The following is a 19,905-nucleotide window of genomic DNA, read 5'->3' as shown; positions in this document are numbered from 1 at the left end:
TAGTCTGCTATGGTTGGGGATATGCTAGAAGCATATCTGATATTTGTGCAAAACCCTCGAGATAAAATGAACAAAACTGCTACATACTACGGTGTCATGAGAAGTTTGGGCTTAGCACATCGATTGTATAAACTCACTCATCCTTGTCTTCCATGGCTGTGGGGATGGTCAGCAAATCGGTAGCTTAGTAAGTCAGGATCTGTAACCCATCTCTCATCTTGAGAGTCGCATCGTTGTCTAGATTCCACTACTCTTCTTTATCATCGAACTCTGATAACTTGGTAACACCAACCTCAGATCATCGCCATCATGCTAGCCACAGCAACGGTCCCCTTCCTCATCCACGCTCTCATTGAGACCCCAGCTGCTTTGACCTTTATCCTCAAACCCTCATCACAACTTCAACCGCTTCCTCCATCGGCAGCCCTGATTCTTCAATCATTCGGTGGCCTTCTTCTTACGAGTAACCTCATTTCTCTCATATTTATCCGGCGGCCCTTTGATGATGCAACTCGTCAAGCTGCGCTCGCCTTTTCCTTCTGGCATTTGTGGCCTAGTTATCGAGCTTATATGCGAATGAATGGCTATACAAAAGAGGAAGCCTCAACAACCAAGACATTAGGGGGACCAGTGGTGCACCTGGGAGTTCACATTGTTTTGTTAACCATGTTTCTTTGTACCTGGTATTTTGGTAATGCTTAAGCAACAGTCTATGACCTACAATTACAACCTTTTTCGTGTCTGTCCCTAGTTTCTAAATAGCCGGAGTCCTGCCTCCTCAACATCAACATCCATATCATCCTCGCTCTCGTCTTCGTTCAGCTCCATCTTGCGACCAAACAGCGTGCCGAAGAAGCGGTCAATAGCACTCTGCTCCCACGCACGTCGGTCCTCAGGCGCCATGAAGTTCTGTAGCTTCTCATGAACTGTGAATCGCATCTTACGGCCCTTGCTGGCCTTACGGTCAACATTCTTTCGTGACTTGACGTCCTTGGCTGCTGTGAGGACGACCGTGGGAACGGCAGCTCCAGCTCCAGCTCCCGATGAGCCCTCCACTGTGCGCTGGTCCACAAGCTCCTTCAGGAGAACCTGGTAGAAGTCGGCGTCGTCGTAGATGCTGCTGTCGTCCGATGCACCCTTGGCAGCTTGTGCAGGGGCACACGAACGAGGGACGCGAGAGCGCTTGGCGAGGCGGTTATCGGGATCAATGAGCTGCTCCTTGAGGGCACTGACAAGGGTCTTGTTTCGCGACTCGAGCCCCTTGGGTGCTGTGACATTAACAGATTGCACCTTGCGAGACCACTTCTCAAGACGATCCTCCCTGAATTGAATAGATCGTTGTTCCTCTTCTTGTAATTGCTCCCAGATCTCGCTTGTGGTCATAGACACATCTAATTCGCGCTTGCGCTTCTCGCCAGCTCGAGACGGCCCAAAGTTATCCTTAAGGCTGCTGATAGTGTTGAGGAGCTTGATAGCTGCCTCTTCAGCAGCCTCGTAGGGCTCCGATTCGGGCTCGGGGTTGGCGTCGAGGGCATCGAAGGTGTTGGCAGCAATGAGGGCTTTCTGTAGACGAATTCGAATGTTAAGGAGCCCATCGTAGGCCTTGCGCTGCTGACGGATTGCCAAGCCCTTGTCAACATCGGGTCGGGTTGATAGAGCTGCCATCATAGGCTTTGCGTTCTTAGCCTTCGCCTCTGATGTCTCGTCATCGCTTTCACTGTCATCGTCCTCTTCTTCCTCCTCCTCTTCTCCCAAGCCCTCCTCATCCTCATCCTCATCCGACTCGTCGTCGGAGACTTCCTCACCATCGACCAGAGCGTCAAGGCCATCGTCCATGTCGTCCTCATCGGACTCGGATTCGTCATCCTCATCTTCGCCAACACCAGCGCCACCTTCATCGGAAGAAGACATGTAGTCAGCAGCAGTAGCTCGCTTGTTAACGGGCTTTTTGGGCTTGGAGCTTCCTCGGAAAGTAAATTCCTTGAAGCGCTCCTCGTCGCTTTCGCCAAGGGCGTCGTCACTCTCGATTTCTGAGTCGTTGGCTTCAGCCTCGTCGCGTGCTAGATCCGCGGTCTCAGGATCGTCGAATTCCTCGCCACCCGACTCCTCGTCCTCATTTTCGTCCTCAGACTCGCTCTCTTCCTCGAGCGCATCTCGCGAGACTCGAGAGCCTCGGTACTGGGGGCCAAGTGACAGGCCCTCTTGTTTCCTCAATTTACTCTTTCCCACGGAAACATAGTGCTCGGTACCCGCGTTCTCATCCTCGCTCTCTTCGCTACCGCTGCCATCCTCACTAACTTCGACATTGGCCTCGGGATCGTAGTCTTTCGTAATGATTAGAAACTATAGGCCATATGGTATTGTAGCAACTTACCCTTGGCGATAGGCTCGTCCAAGTCCTGAAACTGCTTTGCGCGACCCTTTGCTTTGGCCATTTTAATGATTGAATCGTCAAGTCTTCCACTAACAAACAAACAGAAGCCCCCACGTTGGAAATTTTCTGAGGGATGGCCATGAACTTTTAGGCGGTGGCATGTGGCAGAATCGCCGCAACTCATTGTTAGTGGAGAGAGCCCTGTATTAGCCTATTAGGTAGTCCGCTAGCTCAAACTCCCAGCGTCTATGGATGGGTTCCATGACACCCCGACCTTATTTGGTCAGACTCGTGTATTCTTGACATCCATGGATCCTATGAGTAGACGATTCAATATGTTGCTTGTTTAGACACTATAGACATTCAAAAACTCCCTATAACTCCGAATTGAGGAGTTCAAGCTTATTACACCGAGACCTCGAGTTATATCCCATCTCAAGCCATAAATAGGTACTCTCAGTATGCGTCCAACATCGGCCCGTCTCTTTCAGTGCTTCCGGGCACTGCAACATGAAAATCCATTAGTGAGTGATCTTCTTGAGTGCGAATTTCTATCAGGATAGAGTATTACTGATACTATCCTAGGGTCTCCCTCGATCAGGAACGCCGCCAACCTGGGGTAAACGCCCGGTCCGTCGCAAAATCACAGGTGTCGAGAAAGTCATTGCAGTATCCTCTGCCAAAGGTGGTGTAGGCAAAAGCACAGTTGCAGGTATCTATAGATGTCTCCCGAGTCTTGAAATGTTCTAATAAAGGCAACTAGCAAATTTGTCTCTGGCTTTCGCTCGTCTTGGCTTTCGTGCTGGGATCCTGGACACTGATATCTTTGGTCCATCTATTCCAACCTTGTTTGACCTGTCCGGAGAACCGAGGTTATCAAGTAGTCAGTCACTACAGCTCATAGTCCTCCGAGCATGTACTGACATTACAAAGATAACCAGCTCATCCCTCTCACAAACTATGGAGTCAAGACCATGTCCATGGGCTATCTAGTTGGCGAGAATGCACCAGTAGTTTGGCGAGGTCCCATGGTGATGAAAGCTATTCAGCAGCTTCTACATGAGGTAGAATGGGGCGGTCTGGATGTTCTTGTCCTAGACCTTCCTCCAGGTACAGGAGATACACAGTTGACCATCACACAGCAGGTCATTTTAGATGGTGCGTTTCTATGAGATGCCACGTTTGTTTCTACTAACAAACCCCAGGCTCTGTCATCGTTACAACTCCTCATACTCTTGCCACCAAAGATGCTGTTAAAGGTATCAACATGTTCAAAACAGTTGATGTCAATATCCTTGGCCTGGTACAGAACATGTCCTTGTTCACATGCCCTCATTGTCATGGAGCAACCAATATCTTTGGTTCCAATGCAAGGGTCGAAAAGTTATGCCAAGAGCATCAGATCGACTTTTTAGGTGATATCCCATTGCATCCCAATATTGGAGATGACGGGGACAGAGGAAAACCCACAGTAGTTGCAGAACCTACGAGTGAGAGGGCTAGTGCCTTTTTGAAGATAGTACAAGATATCTGCCCCAAAATCGATCTTAGCGGTAAATAGTCACCGAACTTCTTCTACTCGGCTGCCAGGCAACTTGTACAATAATGATTCCTGTCAGCCCAACTTAGTAAAACACCCAAAGCCAAGGGGGAGAGGTGTTGTGTGCTCATGTAACATTATTTGATTAACACCGGCTAGTCTATCAACATAGACCGCGTCGCTCCTATATACTTGAGTCTGAAAAGGAAGAACTGGATTAAACGCCAGAAAGACAAGTCGTTAGCCTCTGCTGTGATCAAATGCAAGGCATGTTACCAAACAAAGCAATAAGCTTCTGAGACTTCCCGAACGCCCCCTGTGTGCTCTTGAGTATCGAACCGAGTGCCCTGTCAAGAGAGAAAGGTGATTAGTCTAGCTCATCGTTCATTTGATAGACATGACGGCTTCGAGTGGGGTCTTTTCGCATGGCCTGGCCAGAGCCTGTGAAGCCAACTGAGAACAAGTCAGTGTCTGATTCATGAAATAAGGAACAGAAGGGCATACCTCTACCATGGACGCCGTCTGGAGTACGGAACATGCTGTCCTTCTTTTGATTCTTTCCAAACTTGGACTTTGCGCTGAATTCTTGCCACTTATTCTTGTTTTTCTCGAGCTCCTTCTTGGCCTTTATCTTCTTGGGCTTGGGAGGCTTCACTTCACCATCTTGCTCGGCTGCCTTCTTCGCTTCCGGATATACTGTCGCGCCCGCTGATGAAACCAGCCCAGGGGCCGGAGGTGTGGCTGGTGCGGAAGTTGTTGGCGTGCCTTCCGCCTTTCGCTTATTTGAAACAGGTCGAATATCGCGAGACCGCAAGGTCTCAGTGTTATCGTAGGTCTTGAACTTGACGGTGTAGATAGGGTCTGTTGAGGATCCAGTGATAGATGTGATGCGCGCTGGGTAGAAAGCCTTGTCACCAGAAACCCACTTGGCTAGAATTGTGTCGTTGACCTGGTAGTTTACAGGAGCCTGCTTCTCTTCCTCCACTGGAGCCGCTTTCTTAAAGGCTGGATGGTTCTCGCGAGACCATTTCTCGGGTTGAGGTGGCGGTGATGGTTCTTTGGCGGCGGGTTTGGGCGCCTGGGCAGGCTTGAGCTCAGCAATTTGTTCATTGAGAAGATCGATGAAGCTGTTCAACTCGTCCTTTAAAGCTTTGAGCTCGACGTTATCGGGGTCATCGCGTAGCTGACCAAGAACGATATCGAACTAGAGGGGAAACAGTCAGTATGAATGACATATCATGGATGAATGGACGGGGTCATACTTGTTCTTGGTATGTCTTCTTCTCTTGTTCGATTTCAGCGATAGACGACATGGTCAGGGATCTTCTTTTGGGGGTCGGAAGGGATGAATAATGTCAAAAATCGGAGGTTCTGATAGGTACCTGAGTATTCGAAGTGGTAATGGGTTGGTTCGTGGGGTTCCTTGATGCACTGCACGAGACGAGATTGAAGATTCCAAGTTGGAGTTAGAGGTCACGTGCGGAGTATTTCAAGGCACCCCAGATTATCCCGTCCCCGCCAAAAGCTTCTCGAAGATCAGGGTGAATAGGTTGGTAGGTAAGAAAGGGTTTTTCGCAATCCGAGCCATATTTTGGAGCATCCTAATAAGAATCATACCTACGAATGGCAGATGGTCTCTTTCCAAGTCTTGGCTTATTCGTTTCTATGGGCTACCATATCTGGTGATAGGGTTTGCTTCTGCGAGCAGGTTGCGCGTCTTCAAGAATAGGTCCAAACAAAAAGGAGACAGTTGGGTGATTTACCTTGGGCAAAGTTGTCAGTGTATGATTTTATGGCTCGGTTTCATCGCCCTTTCGTCCCATGAAGGACACGGTGATTATCACTATCGTTAAAGATTACCTACATACCTAATCACTCATGGTTATGCCGCCGCCTAAAGTCGGCCCGGAAGAGAAACAAGGCAAAGAAAGGCCGGGCCAAGGTCCGTCTGGCAGTGTATGTATGTAGGTACCTAGATTACATTAATTAGGTACCTTACTGTACCCAGTTCTCCGCAAGCCCCGAGCGGTTCGTCGCTAATGCAGTGTGTAATACAGGTGACGCATTCATGATTTAGTTGGTGGTGTTCAATGTTCAACTCAAACCACGGATGTTTCTCTTTTTAGTTCATGTCCTGTTTCTGGGTCCGTTCATTTATGTACAGTATGTGACATGCACGTTACACAGCGAACCAAAGGCCTCGTAATTGGTCTCGGTTTGACAAAGAAGGATATTCCAAGGGTTCCGCTTGCGGCTCCGTGTCCGCCTGCGACCACGAATCTCATGCATCTCATTCTCATCTCACTCGTGTTCTAGATAGAATGGCTCTAACCTTCTGTTGGCTTACTCGCTTGCTTGGCATTTCGCACTATCACACCTCAACATGTTCACTCGCTAATCACTGCTGCTGCTGCTACTGCTGCACGACCAAAGTAATTATTTCGTTCGCTCGCTAGCTCCGACTCATTTTACTGTATCGTTCGGCCGTGTTCAAACACACGTTTATACTTCAGAGTCAGAGTCAGAGCCAGAGTCAGCAGAGCCAGTGCCAGTGTCAGTGTCAGAGCTAAAAACTAAAACTTTATGTGGACAAATCCAATCTTGATAATTAGCAAGCCTTCTTTTTCGTCCCCCTCCTCTCCATCACAGCCTGCTACAGTACCTCCCTGATACTAAAGATTCATTCATACAAACTCAGGTCAAACTGACTGGTCTCAGCACCTCTAGCCTCTGTCTCGGCAATAGACTAGCTTCATCTCCGCCGTTCAGTTTGTTGGTCTTGTTTGGCTCTCGATTGTTCGTAGCTTCTAGGGCCATACCTGGTCTGTCTGGTCTGGAATTGCTCGCCTATACTAGTAACGAGACCAAGACCTTATTCTTCTTACTCGCCTACCGACCTTGTCCATACTACTTTTTTTTTTTTTTTTTTCAATTTTTTGCTAGACCTTCCCTTACGTCAAAAGTTGCTTCTGCTCAACGCCGGGCCCTTTTCTTCTTTAATTTTCTCTCCCTTTCTTCGTCATCATCATAATCTTCTTCTTCTTCTCCTCCTCGGACTCCAGACTCATAGTGATCGCCGGCCCATCTCCGCTCCTCCACTACTCTCGACCCTCACCGATTCTTCTCGTGGCCGATCCATTGGCATTGACATCACTGAGAGGGAGCCCTACAAATCTGACTTAAAGGGAGCTCCATAATCGGCAACGGGGACGGAACCACCACCATTCGCGATCCGAGACGACGACTGCCTACCTACCTACTGAATCTCTGATACGACGCGGAGTCAATTAACCTCCTACCACTTTCCTTATTCTTTGTCACGTATTTATTTGCAACTACTCCTGCAGCGCCCATGATATTAAATACCCTGGTCATCAGTGCAGCCAAAAAGGGAATATAACATTTGTAGTCAGTCGCAAACACAACAAAGGAGAAAGAAAAGTCGCCAAAAGTTGAAAATCTTTTACCGCTCGAGATCCGTCAGATACGACAACGACCAATTCGCCGTCGCATCACCCAGAACGAACGGCGCGCAACCTTTATCTTGCTGTATTATACCTCCAATCCCTACCAACCATGCCTCACACCCGAGATGCGGACAGCGCATCGTCGTTGGGCGGCCAATCAAAACGACCTCCGCTCAACCATCAGGAGAGTGATTCGCAGAGCGAGAGCAGCGGTGTTAACCAACAACACCAACACCAGCAGCAGCATCGGAGACCCCATCGTCATCACCAGCGACAGCACACTGTTGGTCACCTCCACCACGCCCGCGGCCCAGCATCAAAAACTGCCCCGAAGCAGCCTAAGCTCAGCCGTCGCCATACCGATACCCCCGATCAGATCGAGCAGCAGCAGCAGCAGCAGCAGCAACACCGAATCTCCTCCGGTCCCAATTCTCATCGACGAGCTCTCAGCGACGCAAAACTCTCTTCTCGCGAGTCTTCGTCTGGCAACCTTACCAAGAGCGCATCTCAATCCAGGCTGACCAAGAACTCTTCCCACACAAAGTTCGACAAGAGTTCTTCCCAGACAAAACTGGTCAAAAGTCCCTCGCACACGAGAATCGTCAAGAGTCCTTCCCACTCAAAACTTAAGCGCAATCGCTCGCATACAGAAGTCGGGAAGCGCACTCGGTCTGCAGAACTGAAGCGCGCTTCAAGTACTACAATTGTTTATCAGCCTCAAATCTCTCACGGCAAGTCGCAGGTCCATTTCGATTTGGGTAACGAGGAGGACGAATGGGTCGACGCGAGTGGCTCTAATTCCCCCTACCTCTCCCGCAAGGGTTCTCTCAACAGTAGTAACCACTCCGTGCACCACCCCGACGACCGCACTGGCGGATCAAGACCGGCTACACCTAACGATTCCGCCGCTCCAAAGCCGGCCGAGCAACCGCAACACGAGCCGGGGCAGCGGAACTCAACGAGCCCCGAGTTGGAGACGATACATCACAAGGAGTATCTCACTTCCCGCATATTGCAGCGCACTCCGTCCCACGGAGCTCCGCCCCAGATGAGCGCAGATCTGGCGCACATCTCTCCTCGCCATTTTGCGCCAGCCTCTGCTGATGCCATAGGGTCAGGAACTCTTGCGGGAAGTAATCAGGATGAATTGACATCCCGGTTTGTCGAGGCTGTTGGCTCTGGATTGACTAGTGAGGGATCCTTCTACCGGCCACCTCGGGGAGACTTTCGCAGATACGATGACGCGCCTAAAAAACCTCGTTCTGTGACCAGCCTGCAAGGCGACCGTGAGGAGCGCCGAGAACCCCCAACAAGCGCACCAAAAGACGACATTGATGATAGCGCACTAGCGCCCAAGGCGGCCCGACGGGCTGCGCCGCCTGCCGCTCAAACATCGCGAACACAGCAGAAGCTTAACCTGCAGCGAGCCAGTTCCGTGATTGAGCCTGGGCAAGCAGTTGGTGGTGTCGGAGGTGTAGTCGGTCATTCTCCACTCATCGGTGTCGGTGGTCCCGGATATGACGGAGGTAACAGTCGAGATCCACGTGTAGGCAAGCTCTTGGAGCGTACAGGCATGGAGTATCTCGTTGTTCGAAGGCATCTCAACCCCATTTCTCGTTCACTCGAACGTCTCAACCATCTCCCCGGTATGGACAAATCATTGCGCATCCCACGACCTGGCACCGCTTCGACAAACGGCAAGCGTTCCACAGACCTCACCATGCGCCAGCACACCCGCAACGTCAGCATGCCCGATTCTCGACGACCGATGACGCCGAAACGCCCTGCCTCGGTACGGACAACCAACGGTGCCTCGTCGAGCTACGACGGCAACGACGACGATGGCAGGCTTACTGACCGACTGAGCGGATCAAGTCTGGTTGGCGGTGAAGAGGAAGATGGTACCGCAGCCATACTGAGGAACTTGTGGGACAAGTCTATGGAATTGAGTGCCAGTACGGATTAGGAGTTCCCTTTCGTTTCTTCGTGATTCTAAAGATCAAGGCGTTATGGTGCAGTTATGGGATAGGAAGTGCTCAATAGGCACCTAAAGATAGAAAGGCGTGAATCAAGACAGCGTTAATTTAGACGGTATTACGCGAAGATGTAGACTCACGATATTATTACGTGAAAGTGGTGGTTTATTGTTAGAAAGGGGACCAGCCTATATAATAATTCAATGAAATTACGCACATCTAAGAGTAGGTCTTTGTTTCGTCGTGTCTCTCATGTATTTCTCACGTATTTATCATTCCCACCCGTACGCCTTCTGATGCTGTACTCCGCGAATTCTAGTTCAAACAAGATTTTTATAATTACACATTGGGGGAAAGTTGGTCATACTTGACACATCGTTCGACCTAGGTAGTCCAAATTAGCATATCATGACTTTGGAGGATGTTTGACACCAAGCAACTTACGTCTTCGATGCTGGCTTGCATAAACCGTCTTGCTTCCAATCCCAGCCATACCACTAGCATGGAAAAGTCGCCATGCTTTGCCATACCTGGGCCGCTCTGGGCGCTGAGCTGACGCAGGATTGGCAAGGAGCTGCTGAGTAGATCGACATCGGGGTTCAGACTGCGACCAATACCCTCAAGAAGCAGAATACTAATTACGACGTTGACGAAATCGCCCTCGAGACGAACATGGTGGTTTCGAACCATGCTAAGCACCTCTTGCAGGATATCGCCGATTTTGACGTTACCGAGAGCCAGGGTGCGGCTCTTGACACCGAGAACTAGATGCTGCATCTTTAGAGCAAATACTTCTTTATCGAGTACAGCATCTGGTTGGCGACAGCGTTCGCACATGAGATGGCCGGCCTTGTAACCATCAAACTCAGCAACGGCGCGGAAAAGGTCGAGGAAGTTCTCGCGGTTCACAGCGTTGAGTTCAGTCACGAGTCCAGTGTCGATAAAAATGAGCTGAGGCCGGAAACCTTCAGCATCGATCTTGGCCAGCTCCGCCTCCCAAGCCTTGGGATCCTTGCGGTGTCGATATGGTCGAAGTCGTTCAAGCACTTGTTCGGTCACATCTTCCTTCTCATCAGGATGCGCCTTTGTCATTGTCTTTCTTAGACGCAGCTCGGGGTGAGCTGATTGGTAGAATCGCACCATGATGTTGCCAGGATGCAAATCAGCGTGGACAAAATTATCAAGGAGTAACATACGGAGGAAAGCGTCAAGGCCTTCGTCGGCAATATCATGTTGGAAGACCCCGCCGCCATTCTCCATAAAGTCTGCCAATGGGATACCCTGGGCGTATTCTTCAATAAGGACATTTCGCGTTGTGTATTCAGTATACGGGTATGGGAACCAGGCTGTAGATCGATCTTTGAAGTTCTTCCGGAAAGTGGCCAGATTTGCGGCCTCTATGCGAAGGTCAAGCTGGAGCTTCATCATCTCCCCAAATTGAGCAACCTCGTCGGGCAGTGACAGCCACTCAATCGTAGGAATCAAGTTGAGCAGGGAAGCGAAGAAGCCCATGATGCGAAGGTCTCGTCGAACCGTCCTCTCGACGTATGGGTGCAGCACTTTGACTGCAACGTAGGACGACGGTACTCTCTGCGGTGAGCTCTTAAGCACTGTATCAACATTGCGCTTCATATTTTGCGCCAGAGGATATGAGTCATGAAGATCAGCTTCGTCTGGCTTAGCCAAGCCTGGCTTCAGCTTGGCCTTGTAGACCTGGGCGATAGCGCCAACACCTAAAGGCTTCTCCTGGAATTCGTCAAAGATGTCGTCAAAGGGGCGGCCACCAAAAGCAGCTTCCACCGTGACGCGCGTTGCATGGAGTGAGTGAGCCGGCGCATTCGAGTGAAGCTTAGACATGATCTCGCACATTTCGGTAGGGAAGATATCGGTTCGCGAGGCAGCCCATTGTCCGAGTTTGATGAAGGCTGGGCCAGCCATTTCCATCTCGTTGACCAAGAAGCCATACCACCAGAGCGTACCTGATCGTTCGTTGTCTCTACTAGGTTGTCGTTTTCCAAAGTATATGATAGGAATGGTGATTATCACCGGCACAAAAATTACAACAAGCTGGAGGAAACGGAACCCAGTGCATACGGGCTCGATGATCAAGAGGTCGATCAAGTACTTGATGCGCTCTCCGAGCCTCGAAAGACCATGTGAATCGGCTGATACGCCCTTTTTGACCTCAGCCCGTGATACCTCGAGCATGCGCTTCTCGCCGGTCTCTTGATCGTTGCCGTTTTCTTGTTGCGACAGCTCAACAAAAGCAGCTGTTCCTAGTGCTGCAGCACCACCGGAAGCACGCAGTGCTATTCTTTTCGGCGCGCCTTTGGGCCATTGTGTGAATCGAGGGCCGTGGGAGCTCTGAGACGCGAAACGACGACCAAGACTGGCAATGGTGAACCTGGTGTGGGTGTTGACGTTGGGGTACGTTCGGAAGCCCGGGTGGACGAAAAGCCGGCCTATGAAGGAGCCAGCTCTCATCTCGGAAGGGGGAAGGTCTTTCTAGAGAATTGTGTTGACGCGGACACTCTCATATTCGAGCAAAGCCTGGGGGGCGATTGCATTCAGAGTGTGGTCAGGTCAGGTTCGGAGGTTGACAAGTATAAAAAAGAGACGAGTCTGGCATGTGCAAGCGCGTTAATGATGCAAAGACTCGGATCGATTTACTGTACAAGGATACCCGCCAATGGATCCCCTAGGTAGGGATGGTGTCGGGTCGGTGACGTCGGGTTGATAACCAGAGTGACGTACAAAATTCGTATCCACTAAATCTTTTCTAACGGAAATAAATCGGAAAGGAATCATGAGGAATATTTCAGCCATGATGGCTCATCAATGCTAATTGAGCTTAACCAGAAGCTCAAATACTGAGAGGTACTATAGAAATTATGAATTCAACACTCATTTCTCCGTCTAATTGCCACAGTCATAGTCACAATGCTCATGATCTTGTCAATAGACTCCCTATTATTCGCTCAGACGCTGTAAATAGTTCGCGATTTCCACTGTAACCCACCTGGTCTTGGTGCGGTCTCCCCCGGTCTTCCCGCTCTGGGCTGGCCTTAAATTTTTGATAGGCGCATCCAATTACTTTTTAGTAGAGGCAACTGGAGGAAATTCTTGCTTCATCCATCCATCCACTCTTTGTTCTTGTCATCATCACCAAACACAATCTTCGATTCTTTCAACACTCAGGCCAACAACGCTGAGTTACTTCATCGAACGTTACAGTTCTAATATATAGTCATTCACGATGGGTTGGTTTTGGGCAGACACGCCTGTTCCTGCGGTTCCTGTTGGACACCCAGCTACTACCGACAAGGCTCCTCCAGTATGATCACAATCCCATATATCTTCACCATGTCGCTAACCCTTCCCAGCCTGGCTGCCCTATGCACCAAAAGTCTGCCGATGCCATGAACCCCGTGGCTAAGCCCAAGAAGCCTGTCGATCTTCCTTCCACCTCAGGATGTCCCGTGCCTCACGCCGCCCGAACCCAAGAGCAGCCCAAATCTTTGATCTCCCAGCTCAACCCTCTAAATTACATGTTCCCCGATCTATCGCAAAAGCCGGCTCCTAACCAATCATTCGCTCTCCCGACAACCCGAGATGAGTCTACCATCCCCAAGGGTACAGGAGATGGCAACTGGGAGTACCCGTCTCCTCAGCAGATGTACAACGCGCTACTGCGCAAGGGATATACCGATACCGATATCACCGCCGTCGAGGGTATGGTTTCGGTACACAACTTCTTAAATGAGGGCGCATGGCAGGAGATTCTTGGCTGGGAACAACGATTTGCACGGGGACTATACAAAGGATGGCAGATCTGCAAGAGGGGCGAAGGTCACGTTCAGGAAGCGCTTGATCGCCAAAGGGACGGTGTTGACACCGAGCCTAGTCTCGTTCGCTTCCAGGGCCGGCCCAAGGAGTTGACTCCCAAGGCCACTATGATGCAGGTTCTGGGCTGGATTTACCCTTCAAAGTTTGGGTAGGTATTGGTGATTCTAATGTGCAAACGATCTGCGGCTAACACACTCTAGCACCGAACCTCCCTTTGACCGACATGACTGGTACGTTGCGCGAGAGATCAACGGCCAAAGGAAGGAGATTCGATACATCATCGACTATTACTCTGGCGAGCCCGATGCCCACGGTGACCCTGTCTTCTTCCTCGATGTGCGTCCTGCCGCCACGCCCTTGGGTGCCGCCGAGCGTATCATTCGCTGGAGTACCGATACCTGGTGGAAGGCTATCGGCGGCGACAGACACGAGCAGGATCCCCAGCCTTGGTTCCGTGGCACTTCTTAAAATGATTTCTTTGGCGCTTGGGTCATGATGGAAGCAGGTGTTTTCTGAAAAGGTTCTGGCGCGATGCATTCTCCTCTCTAATTGTTCTGATTGGATGTATTTCTATAATGACGGCTGGCATGGAGTCACTTATTTGGGCTCGAAAACGGAGGCAATCGGAGCAGTTGTGTATTATATACCACTCATTAGAACTTAGTTCAAGTTCACAGCCAATTCGTTCACTTGGTCTAGAAGAGCCTGGTCCTCTCCAGCTGCATTCTTGAGCACCTTTTCCAGCTGGTGGTCAACGGTCTGGCCAGGGATGTCAGACACAGTACCCTGTGCCTGTTGGATACGAGCCATCTGGAACTGCAAGAAGAACTTGGGAACCTTGATCGCAAGACTTCCACCAGTTGATCTGATACCAGCCTCAGTTGCGAGGTAAACATTGAGCTCATTCTGGAACGTATCCAGGTTGTTGTTGGCCAGGGGTGATGTGGTTGCAAACTTGTCGAGAGCGAAAGCCAGAGGACTTTGGCCTGATTCGGCAAAGTTGATGGAAGAAAAGGTCACACCGCCAGAGCTCACATCTGGGACACCATCGATGGTTGTTTTCGAATTGTCGCAGGTGATGACTGAGGCCAGATTCGTGGCCTGTGTCGAAACTTCATCGGGGAGAGCTTCGGAGCCAGTCACAAAGCAAGGATTTTGTCTCTTGGGAAGATGAGGCGCTTATATACGTTAGCAGAAGTGTTCATCAAGAGATGTGGCCAAGAAAAGGATACATACCTGCGATGGCGCTTCCAGCCAGTGTGATGATGATGGGAAGAATAGGGAAGTGCATTTTGTACGAGTGAGTGAGTAAATGAGTGAGTGGTGAATGAATAGAAAGAGAGATAAAACAAGAGTATTATAAACAAAGATCCGCCAGGGATTTACGAACTGAAGAGAAACAAGTTGAGAAGTGATGAGTTTGTTTAGATACTGTAGATAGACAGACACCGAGGATCTACAGGCCTTTTATACGCTGAGAGTATATGTGACCATCGTTAAGCATAAGCATAGAGTTGAATCGAGCATGACACCGAAATCTAGGCCTGAGGATGCCTCCATGTCGAATATCGAGACTCAGTATAACCCCAAAAGACGAGGCTCGCTGTGACACTGTTCGTCCCATCAGCATAGGCCGAGGGTTTCAAGGATCCCTGGTCTGTCACAATAAGACCCGGGAACTATCGACCCCCAAGTCTAGAACCGCGACGATGACTTGTAGAGTTACATCAATTCAGATCTTATTTCCTATTTCAGACTGTCTCCGATAAATGTGCATCATCCAATCTGGCAGATGCTTCTTTGGGGTCAAACACCTGCGACAAAGGTGTTGAGATGTGAGCGGCAAGTGAGACGTCATTTAGTCAGCTTGTCTACCAAGTTTCAGGTTTGTCCCTGTGAGACGAGACTCTTCTTGGTTAAATCTCAAACCTGAACCGTTTTTCTTTACCAGTTTCCAAGAATTGTTTCTCGAGTCCCGTGTTTGTCTGTTTGTTTGTTTGTTTTATGTTGGTAATTCTCTGAGCAATACTTAAGAGTTCCCGGATCAAAGTCGCTCCATTCGACCAATCAAAAGTCGCGACTCTTTCTTCAAGGGTCCTTGGAACTTTTTTCCCCCAAATCGGTATCGCAAAAGCAAAAGCTCGTCCCTTTTCATTGAGACCGACATACTCATTTTAACGACGCCTTTGACGTCGCACAAACTCCTCACGAAAGCGCCATTCGCTTCGAAATGTCTGCTGAGGCCACGTCTGCTTCAAGCGACTACATAAGGCTTCACATAAGCCCTCTCGATCCCGAGCTTCTCAAGATCGTTATTCCAGCTTCTGCAGCCCCCAAGGCGCGCAACATTTCATATCACACGCTTGAGACGTTTCCCGAACGACGCTACGGCTTTGTCGAACTCCCAACAATGGAGGCTGACAAGATAAAAAAGAAGCTCAATGGCGCTGTGTTGAAGGGCAACAAAATACGGATCGAAAAGGCCAGACCAGAACAGAGAGCTGAACTTACTGGTGAAGTTGATCAGGAGGAAGAGGACAAGTCCACGAAGAAAAAGAAGAGGTCAAAGGAATCCAAGGAGGAATCGAGAAAACGAAAGCGTGATCACGAGGTCGTCGAGGGCGTCGCTCTGACAGACCGCAAAGTCAAGAGAGGATGGACAGAACCCGCCGATCAGAGAAGAAAGAAGAGCAAGCAGGACAAAGAAAAGGAAAAGGATGGCAAACACACCGAGAAGAAGAAGCGCCTAAAATCAAAGTATACAGACGGAGATGAGTGTCTGCTCAAGACCAAGGTTCCCCCTAATCTCACCTCCACTCTCCCTGAGGATGATCAACCCCGAAAGCGCAAGAAGAAGGGCAAGTCGCGCGAAGTTATTGTTCATGAATTCGAGAAGACCACAAAATTCCCGAGCTTCTTGAAGACCTCAGCCGATGGGGAACAAGCCAACACGGCCACCGAATTTATTGAGGGTAAAGGCTGGGTCGACGAGAATGGCAATGTAGTCGAGACGGTCAAGGAGAAGAAGATTCCCGAACCTGTACCCAAAAAGAAGAAAGTCAAGAAGGCGACACCTCCTCCTGTCGAGGAGTCAGATGACGATACCAGTAGCAGTGGTACGAGTAGCAGCGGCTCCTCTGATGAGGATAGTGAGGATGAGATGGAAGTTTCTGCTCAAGGCGAAGAGAAGAAAGAACAGACAGACACAACCAAGGAAGCTCTTCAGCAAGACGATGAGTCCTCCGAGTCTGAAGCCGACTCCCCCGAACCACCCCAACAAGCCACACCCCTCTCAGCCATCAAAGCCGACGAAACAAGACCCATGTCCTCAAGTTCTTCCCGCAGTCTCACCATCAAGATACCCCCTCCTGGAACACCCTCTACGAAAGTCCACCCCCTTGAGGCCCTTTATAAGCGTACCAAGCCCGACGAGGTTGCCACAGAGACTCCCGCCAAGCAGGAAGCTGAGCCCTTCAGCTTCTTTGGAGGTGTTGACAACGACGATATCGAGGACGAGGAGGACCAAGACCCCGCAAACCTGACCATCGCAACCCCCGCGCCCATGACGCCCTTCTCTCGCCAGGATTTCGAATGGCGCAACGTTAGAAGTGCTGCGCCTACGCCCGACACCGCGCATCCCTCACGAATGCGCAACTTCTGGCCTGAGGATGAGGAAGACGGCGACGAAGATCTCGACATGGAAGAGCATGGCTTCGACGAGGATGGAGACGACAAAGATGCTTCTGCTCCACAAAGCTCAAGCGACTTTCAGGCTTGGTTCTGGGATAACAGACGCGATCTTACCAGATCATGGATGAAGCGTCGCAAGACTGCGGCCAAGGAGAAGCGACACAGAGAGAACAAAGCCAGGGCTAGTAAGGCGGCATAGACTCATAGTATATGGATAATAGACATTAATTGCATGTGATGTGACACACTTATCGGTCTCTCATGGTGTATCCAAGCATACTACCTCGACGTCCTTGCACCAAACAAGGTTTGAAGACCTTTTCAGAGTATCATTAGGTTCGATTCTTCCTATGGAATGATCTATCTAGGTACGTATGTCTTGTCGTCCCCCTTGACTTCTCAATAGTTGCCGCTTATTTAGGTGAAATGTCGCGAGACGACAAATCATTCACACATTCGTGAGGTTGATGGTCTTCGGAGCATGCCTCCTCTCTGGGATGTGGAACTTTGAGCTTGCTGCCCTCCATGGCCTCGTATATCTCTTCATCATCAGGCTTGGGTGGTTCAGGGGTGGGTTCCCTGGCAATGCTGTCCCTGGAGCGCAAGAAGCCGCCCGGCGATATATCATTCTCAGCTATTCTGATCGGAGCTTCTCCCGTCGGCTTTCGAAAGTGATTCTTGTGGAAAAGCTTGTGGCCTCCTTGTTTGATTTTGTCCATCAGACTTTGCCGTGAACCATTTTGGGAATCGACCATCTCCTCGTCCTCAATGCCGGCAACCTGGGCACTCAGGCGTCGTCGCGTATCTGCGTCGAGTGAGGCACTTAGCTTTCTCTCCGCCGCCAGAGGAGTTGGTAGACGTCTACCCGCCGCCGTCAGTTTGGTTGGATGCGCTCTGAATGGGTTAGCAGCGAACAAAGGGTTGTTGTATGAGTATATCCTTGAGGGCTCTGCAGAAGAACTCGATGCAGCTAACTCCTCAACACCGCAGTGGGCATCAACACCATCTTGGTATAGCGTGGACGGAGTATGCTTTTTCGGCTGGTAACTTTCAGTTTGCAAGGGGAGGTCAGTGGTGCAGTCACGGGAAAAGAGTCTGGGGAAGGACGTGATGACGGTCCCGTCGCTGACTCTCAGCTGTTGCTCGAAACTTTTGTTGCACATGATATCGGCCAGTATCTCAGCTGTACTTTTTGGGGTGGCATAGTGTCGTAGGACAGACTCGTCTTTCGTCAGCCTCTGGTAGCTCTGTCGACGATCATCTGGGCACGAACGCGAGCCCCCATGTGTGGGTGAGCAACAGTCCGAAACGGTTCGATAATGTGTTCGTGTACTCGAATCATAATTTGCTGGATATGCCCGAGACCATGTAATTTCAGCAACACTTCGGCGTGTCACAACAGTTGTCGTTGCTTCCGAAGCCCCGCCACGCGTTTTGGTATGGACTTGCATGTCAGCCGCGTTGATGTTTGTGTAAGATGTGCTGGGTAGATTAATGGTAGTCGCAGGGTCGATCGCCATCGGGGAGGGGACCAGGATAGCATTCAAGTTCTCGTCGAGTCGCGGTAACGGTCGACTGTCAGATGACCCTGTGGTTGTAGGTGTTCTCTCGGGTAATTGAATGTGGCCATTCTTCAGTGTTTCGTCCAACACGATACTGACGACATCTCGGATGTCCTTGTCGCCAATGAGGTAAAGCCTCTTGGCCTCTGGGACTTGCTGGCCCTTTCCATTTATGACATGCAGATGTTCTCTCAAGTGCCTGATCTTTTGAAGGCGATCACTCACTTTTTTAGCGATGCTCTGGGTAGCTTCTTCGCCGACATACAATGGATCACCGACTTCTACACCTGCTTCAAGGGAAGCTGAACTCTCGGTATCAATAATCACTGCGGGGACTTGGGATGGATCTAGCCTCCAGAGCGTTTCGTGGCTTCCATGCCTCAGTACGCCCTGGTCCTTGTCTGAAGCTTCGAGGTAGTAGGCGCGCACCCCTGGCTCTTGCGCCGTGGATTTGAAAGATACCCTCTCAATTTTGAATCCATCATTTTCCTCAGTATCTTCATACATGAAATATGCCGAGCCATTTGAACGTAGATCGAAGATGTAATAAGCCTGGTGTTCATCTTCAGGAGCTGCTTCGCGAGCATTGGTGTTCATGGAGCTAGTATCTAAACCAGCTGGTCGTGATGTATCACTGCCATGTGTAGCAACCTGAGATCCTTCATTGGTGTTTTTCAGCCGATCACAGACCGCTCCGAGGTTGTTGGGTCTTGCATCAGGTATAGATCGTAGGCGGCTTCGGGTCAGGGGTTGTGGTGCTTGGTCTGGGGTTGACGACTTGAACGAATCCACCTCCAAGGAGTGCCCAGTGGGCGTGGTTTCTCCTGAGCTGCTGAGTTGGTCCCCATCCGGGTCTCTGTTCAGTGCGTGGACCCTGTTGGCGATATCCTTGAGTCTTTGAATGGTCTCGTCTGGAACATCTTTATTCGCGGAAACAAAATCGGTTGAGGGCTGAAATGATTGTGATGATTGAATGTCCTTGATGGTGAACACTTTTGAGGGGTTCGGGTAGCGTTCGGCGTCGTCATCTTTCTAAAACACCGCTTTTCCGCCACCAGGGCTCATAAGGGTCGAGTGAGGTGCATTACTTGGGCCAGCTTCTGCTTCTTCTTCTTCTTCTTCTTCCTTGTCGTGACAAAGTGTGTCATCGGTCTCGGTGTCACAGGTTGCGAGCTCATGAAGAACCTTGCTTTTGGTGGAATTTTCATCGTCAGCGGCTGCAGAGAAGAGAACGACTTCAGGTTGAGTGTCAGGGGGAGTGAAGATTCTTGGCATTCGAGGGAGGCATCGAGAGTCGTTGTCATCGTATCCCTCCATTTTGCTGTACGATTGCCGTTTAGAATATTTCAGACAAATCATGTGGAGAGTTAGTATACATGTAGGTGATGGAATAAGTTGAAGCTGCTAAGTTAGAGCATGAGATAGGGCGACTGAAGAAGAATCATCCGGA

General features: G+C 50.1%; 9 protein-coding genes across 9 annotated transcripts; 4 read left to right on the top strand and 5 right to left on the bottom strand.

The window, feature by feature from the left end:
• Positions 1-747: 747 nt before the first annotated feature.
• BFR2 (rRNA-processing protein bfr2) lies at positions 748-2,435 on the bottom strand (the record flags this gene model as incomplete). Its single annotated transcript, XM_044826268.1, has 2 exons — positions 748-2,324; positions 2,375-2,435. The coding sequence occupies 2 exons, from the start codon at positions 2,433-2,435 to the stop codon at positions 748-750; spliced, it is 1,638 nt and encodes a 545-aa protein (XP_044679185.1).
• A 913-nt stretch (positions 2,436-3,348) lies between these two features.
• Positions 3,349-3,935, top strand: J7337_008652 (uncharacterized protein; the record flags this gene model as incomplete). Its single annotated transcript, XM_044826267.1, has 2 exons — positions 3,349-3,532; positions 3,580-3,935. The coding sequence occupies 2 exons, from the start codon at positions 3,349-3,351 to the stop codon at positions 3,933-3,935; spliced, it is 540 nt and encodes a 179-aa protein (XP_044679184.1).
• Positions 3,936-4,281: 346 nt separating this feature from the next.
• Positions 4,282-5,227, bottom strand: J7337_008651 (uncharacterized protein; the record flags this gene model as incomplete). Its single annotated transcript, XM_044826266.1, has 3 exons — positions 4,282-4,367; positions 4,419-5,118; positions 5,177-5,227. 3 exons carry the CDS (start codon positions 5,225-5,227, stop codon positions 4,282-4,284), a joined length of 837 nt encoding a protein of 278 aa, XP_044679183.1.
• A 2,263-nt stretch (positions 5,228-7,490) lies between these two features.
• On the top strand, positions 7,491-9,347 carry J7337_008650 (uncharacterized protein; the record flags this gene model as incomplete). The annotated part of the gene is made up of 1 exon (XM_044826265.1): positions 7,491-9,347. One exon carries the CDS (start codon positions 7,491-7,493, stop codon positions 9,345-9,347), a length of 1,857 nt encoding a protein of 618 aa, XP_044679182.1.
• Positions 9,348-9,696: 349 nt separating this feature from the next.
• Positions 9,697-11,841, bottom strand: J7337_008649 (uncharacterized protein; the record flags this gene model as incomplete). Its single annotated transcript, XM_044826264.1, has 2 exons — positions 9,697-9,741; positions 9,802-11,841. 2 exons carry the CDS (start codon positions 11,839-11,841, stop codon positions 9,697-9,699), a joined length of 2,085 nt encoding a protein of 694 aa, XP_044679181.1.
• A 772-nt stretch (positions 11,842-12,613) lies between these two features.
• On the top strand, positions 12,614-13,671 carry J7337_008648 (uncharacterized protein; the record flags this gene model as incomplete). The annotated part of the gene is made up of 3 exons (XM_044826263.1): positions 12,614-12,691; positions 12,741-13,351; positions 13,404-13,671. 3 exons carry the CDS (start codon positions 12,614-12,616, stop codon positions 13,669-13,671), a joined length of 957 nt encoding a protein of 318 aa, XP_044679180.1.
• Positions 13,672-13,863: 192 nt separating this feature from the next.
• Positions 13,864-14,494, bottom strand: J7337_008647 (uncharacterized protein; the record flags this gene model as incomplete). The annotated part of the gene is made up of 2 exons (XM_044826262.1): positions 13,864-14,381; positions 14,440-14,494. 2 exons carry the CDS (start codon positions 14,492-14,494, stop codon positions 13,864-13,866), a joined length of 573 nt encoding a protein of 190 aa, XP_044679179.1.
• Positions 14,495-15,433: 939 nt separating this feature from the next.
• Positions 15,434-17,092, top strand: J7337_008646 (uncharacterized protein; the record flags this gene model as incomplete). The annotated part of the gene is made up of 1 exon (XM_044826261.1): positions 15,434-17,092. The coding sequence occupies one exon, from the start codon at positions 15,434-15,436 to the stop codon at positions 17,090-17,092; it is 1,659 nt and encodes a 552-aa protein (XP_044679178.1).
• Positions 17,093-17,306: 214 nt separating this feature from the next.
• Positions 17,307-19,772, bottom strand: J7337_008645 (uncharacterized protein; the record flags this gene model as incomplete). Its single annotated transcript, XM_044826260.1, has 3 exons — positions 17,307-17,933; positions 18,339-19,406; positions 19,497-19,772. 3 exons carry the CDS (start codon positions 19,770-19,772, stop codon positions 17,307-17,309), a joined length of 1,971 nt encoding a protein of 656 aa, XP_044679177.1.
• Positions 19,773-19,905: the final 133 nt, after the last annotated feature.

This window comes from Fusarium musae, chromosome 6 (genome assembly GCF_019915245.1).
Source record: "Fusarium musae strain F31 chromosome 6, whole genome shotgun sequence".
Taxonomy (NCBI): Eukaryota; Fungi; Ascomycota; class Sordariomycetes; order Hypocreales; family Nectriaceae; genus Fusarium; species Fusarium musae.
The sequence above is the reverse complement of the archived record's forward strand: the minus strand, read 5'-3'. Positions and strand labels throughout refer to the sequence as shown.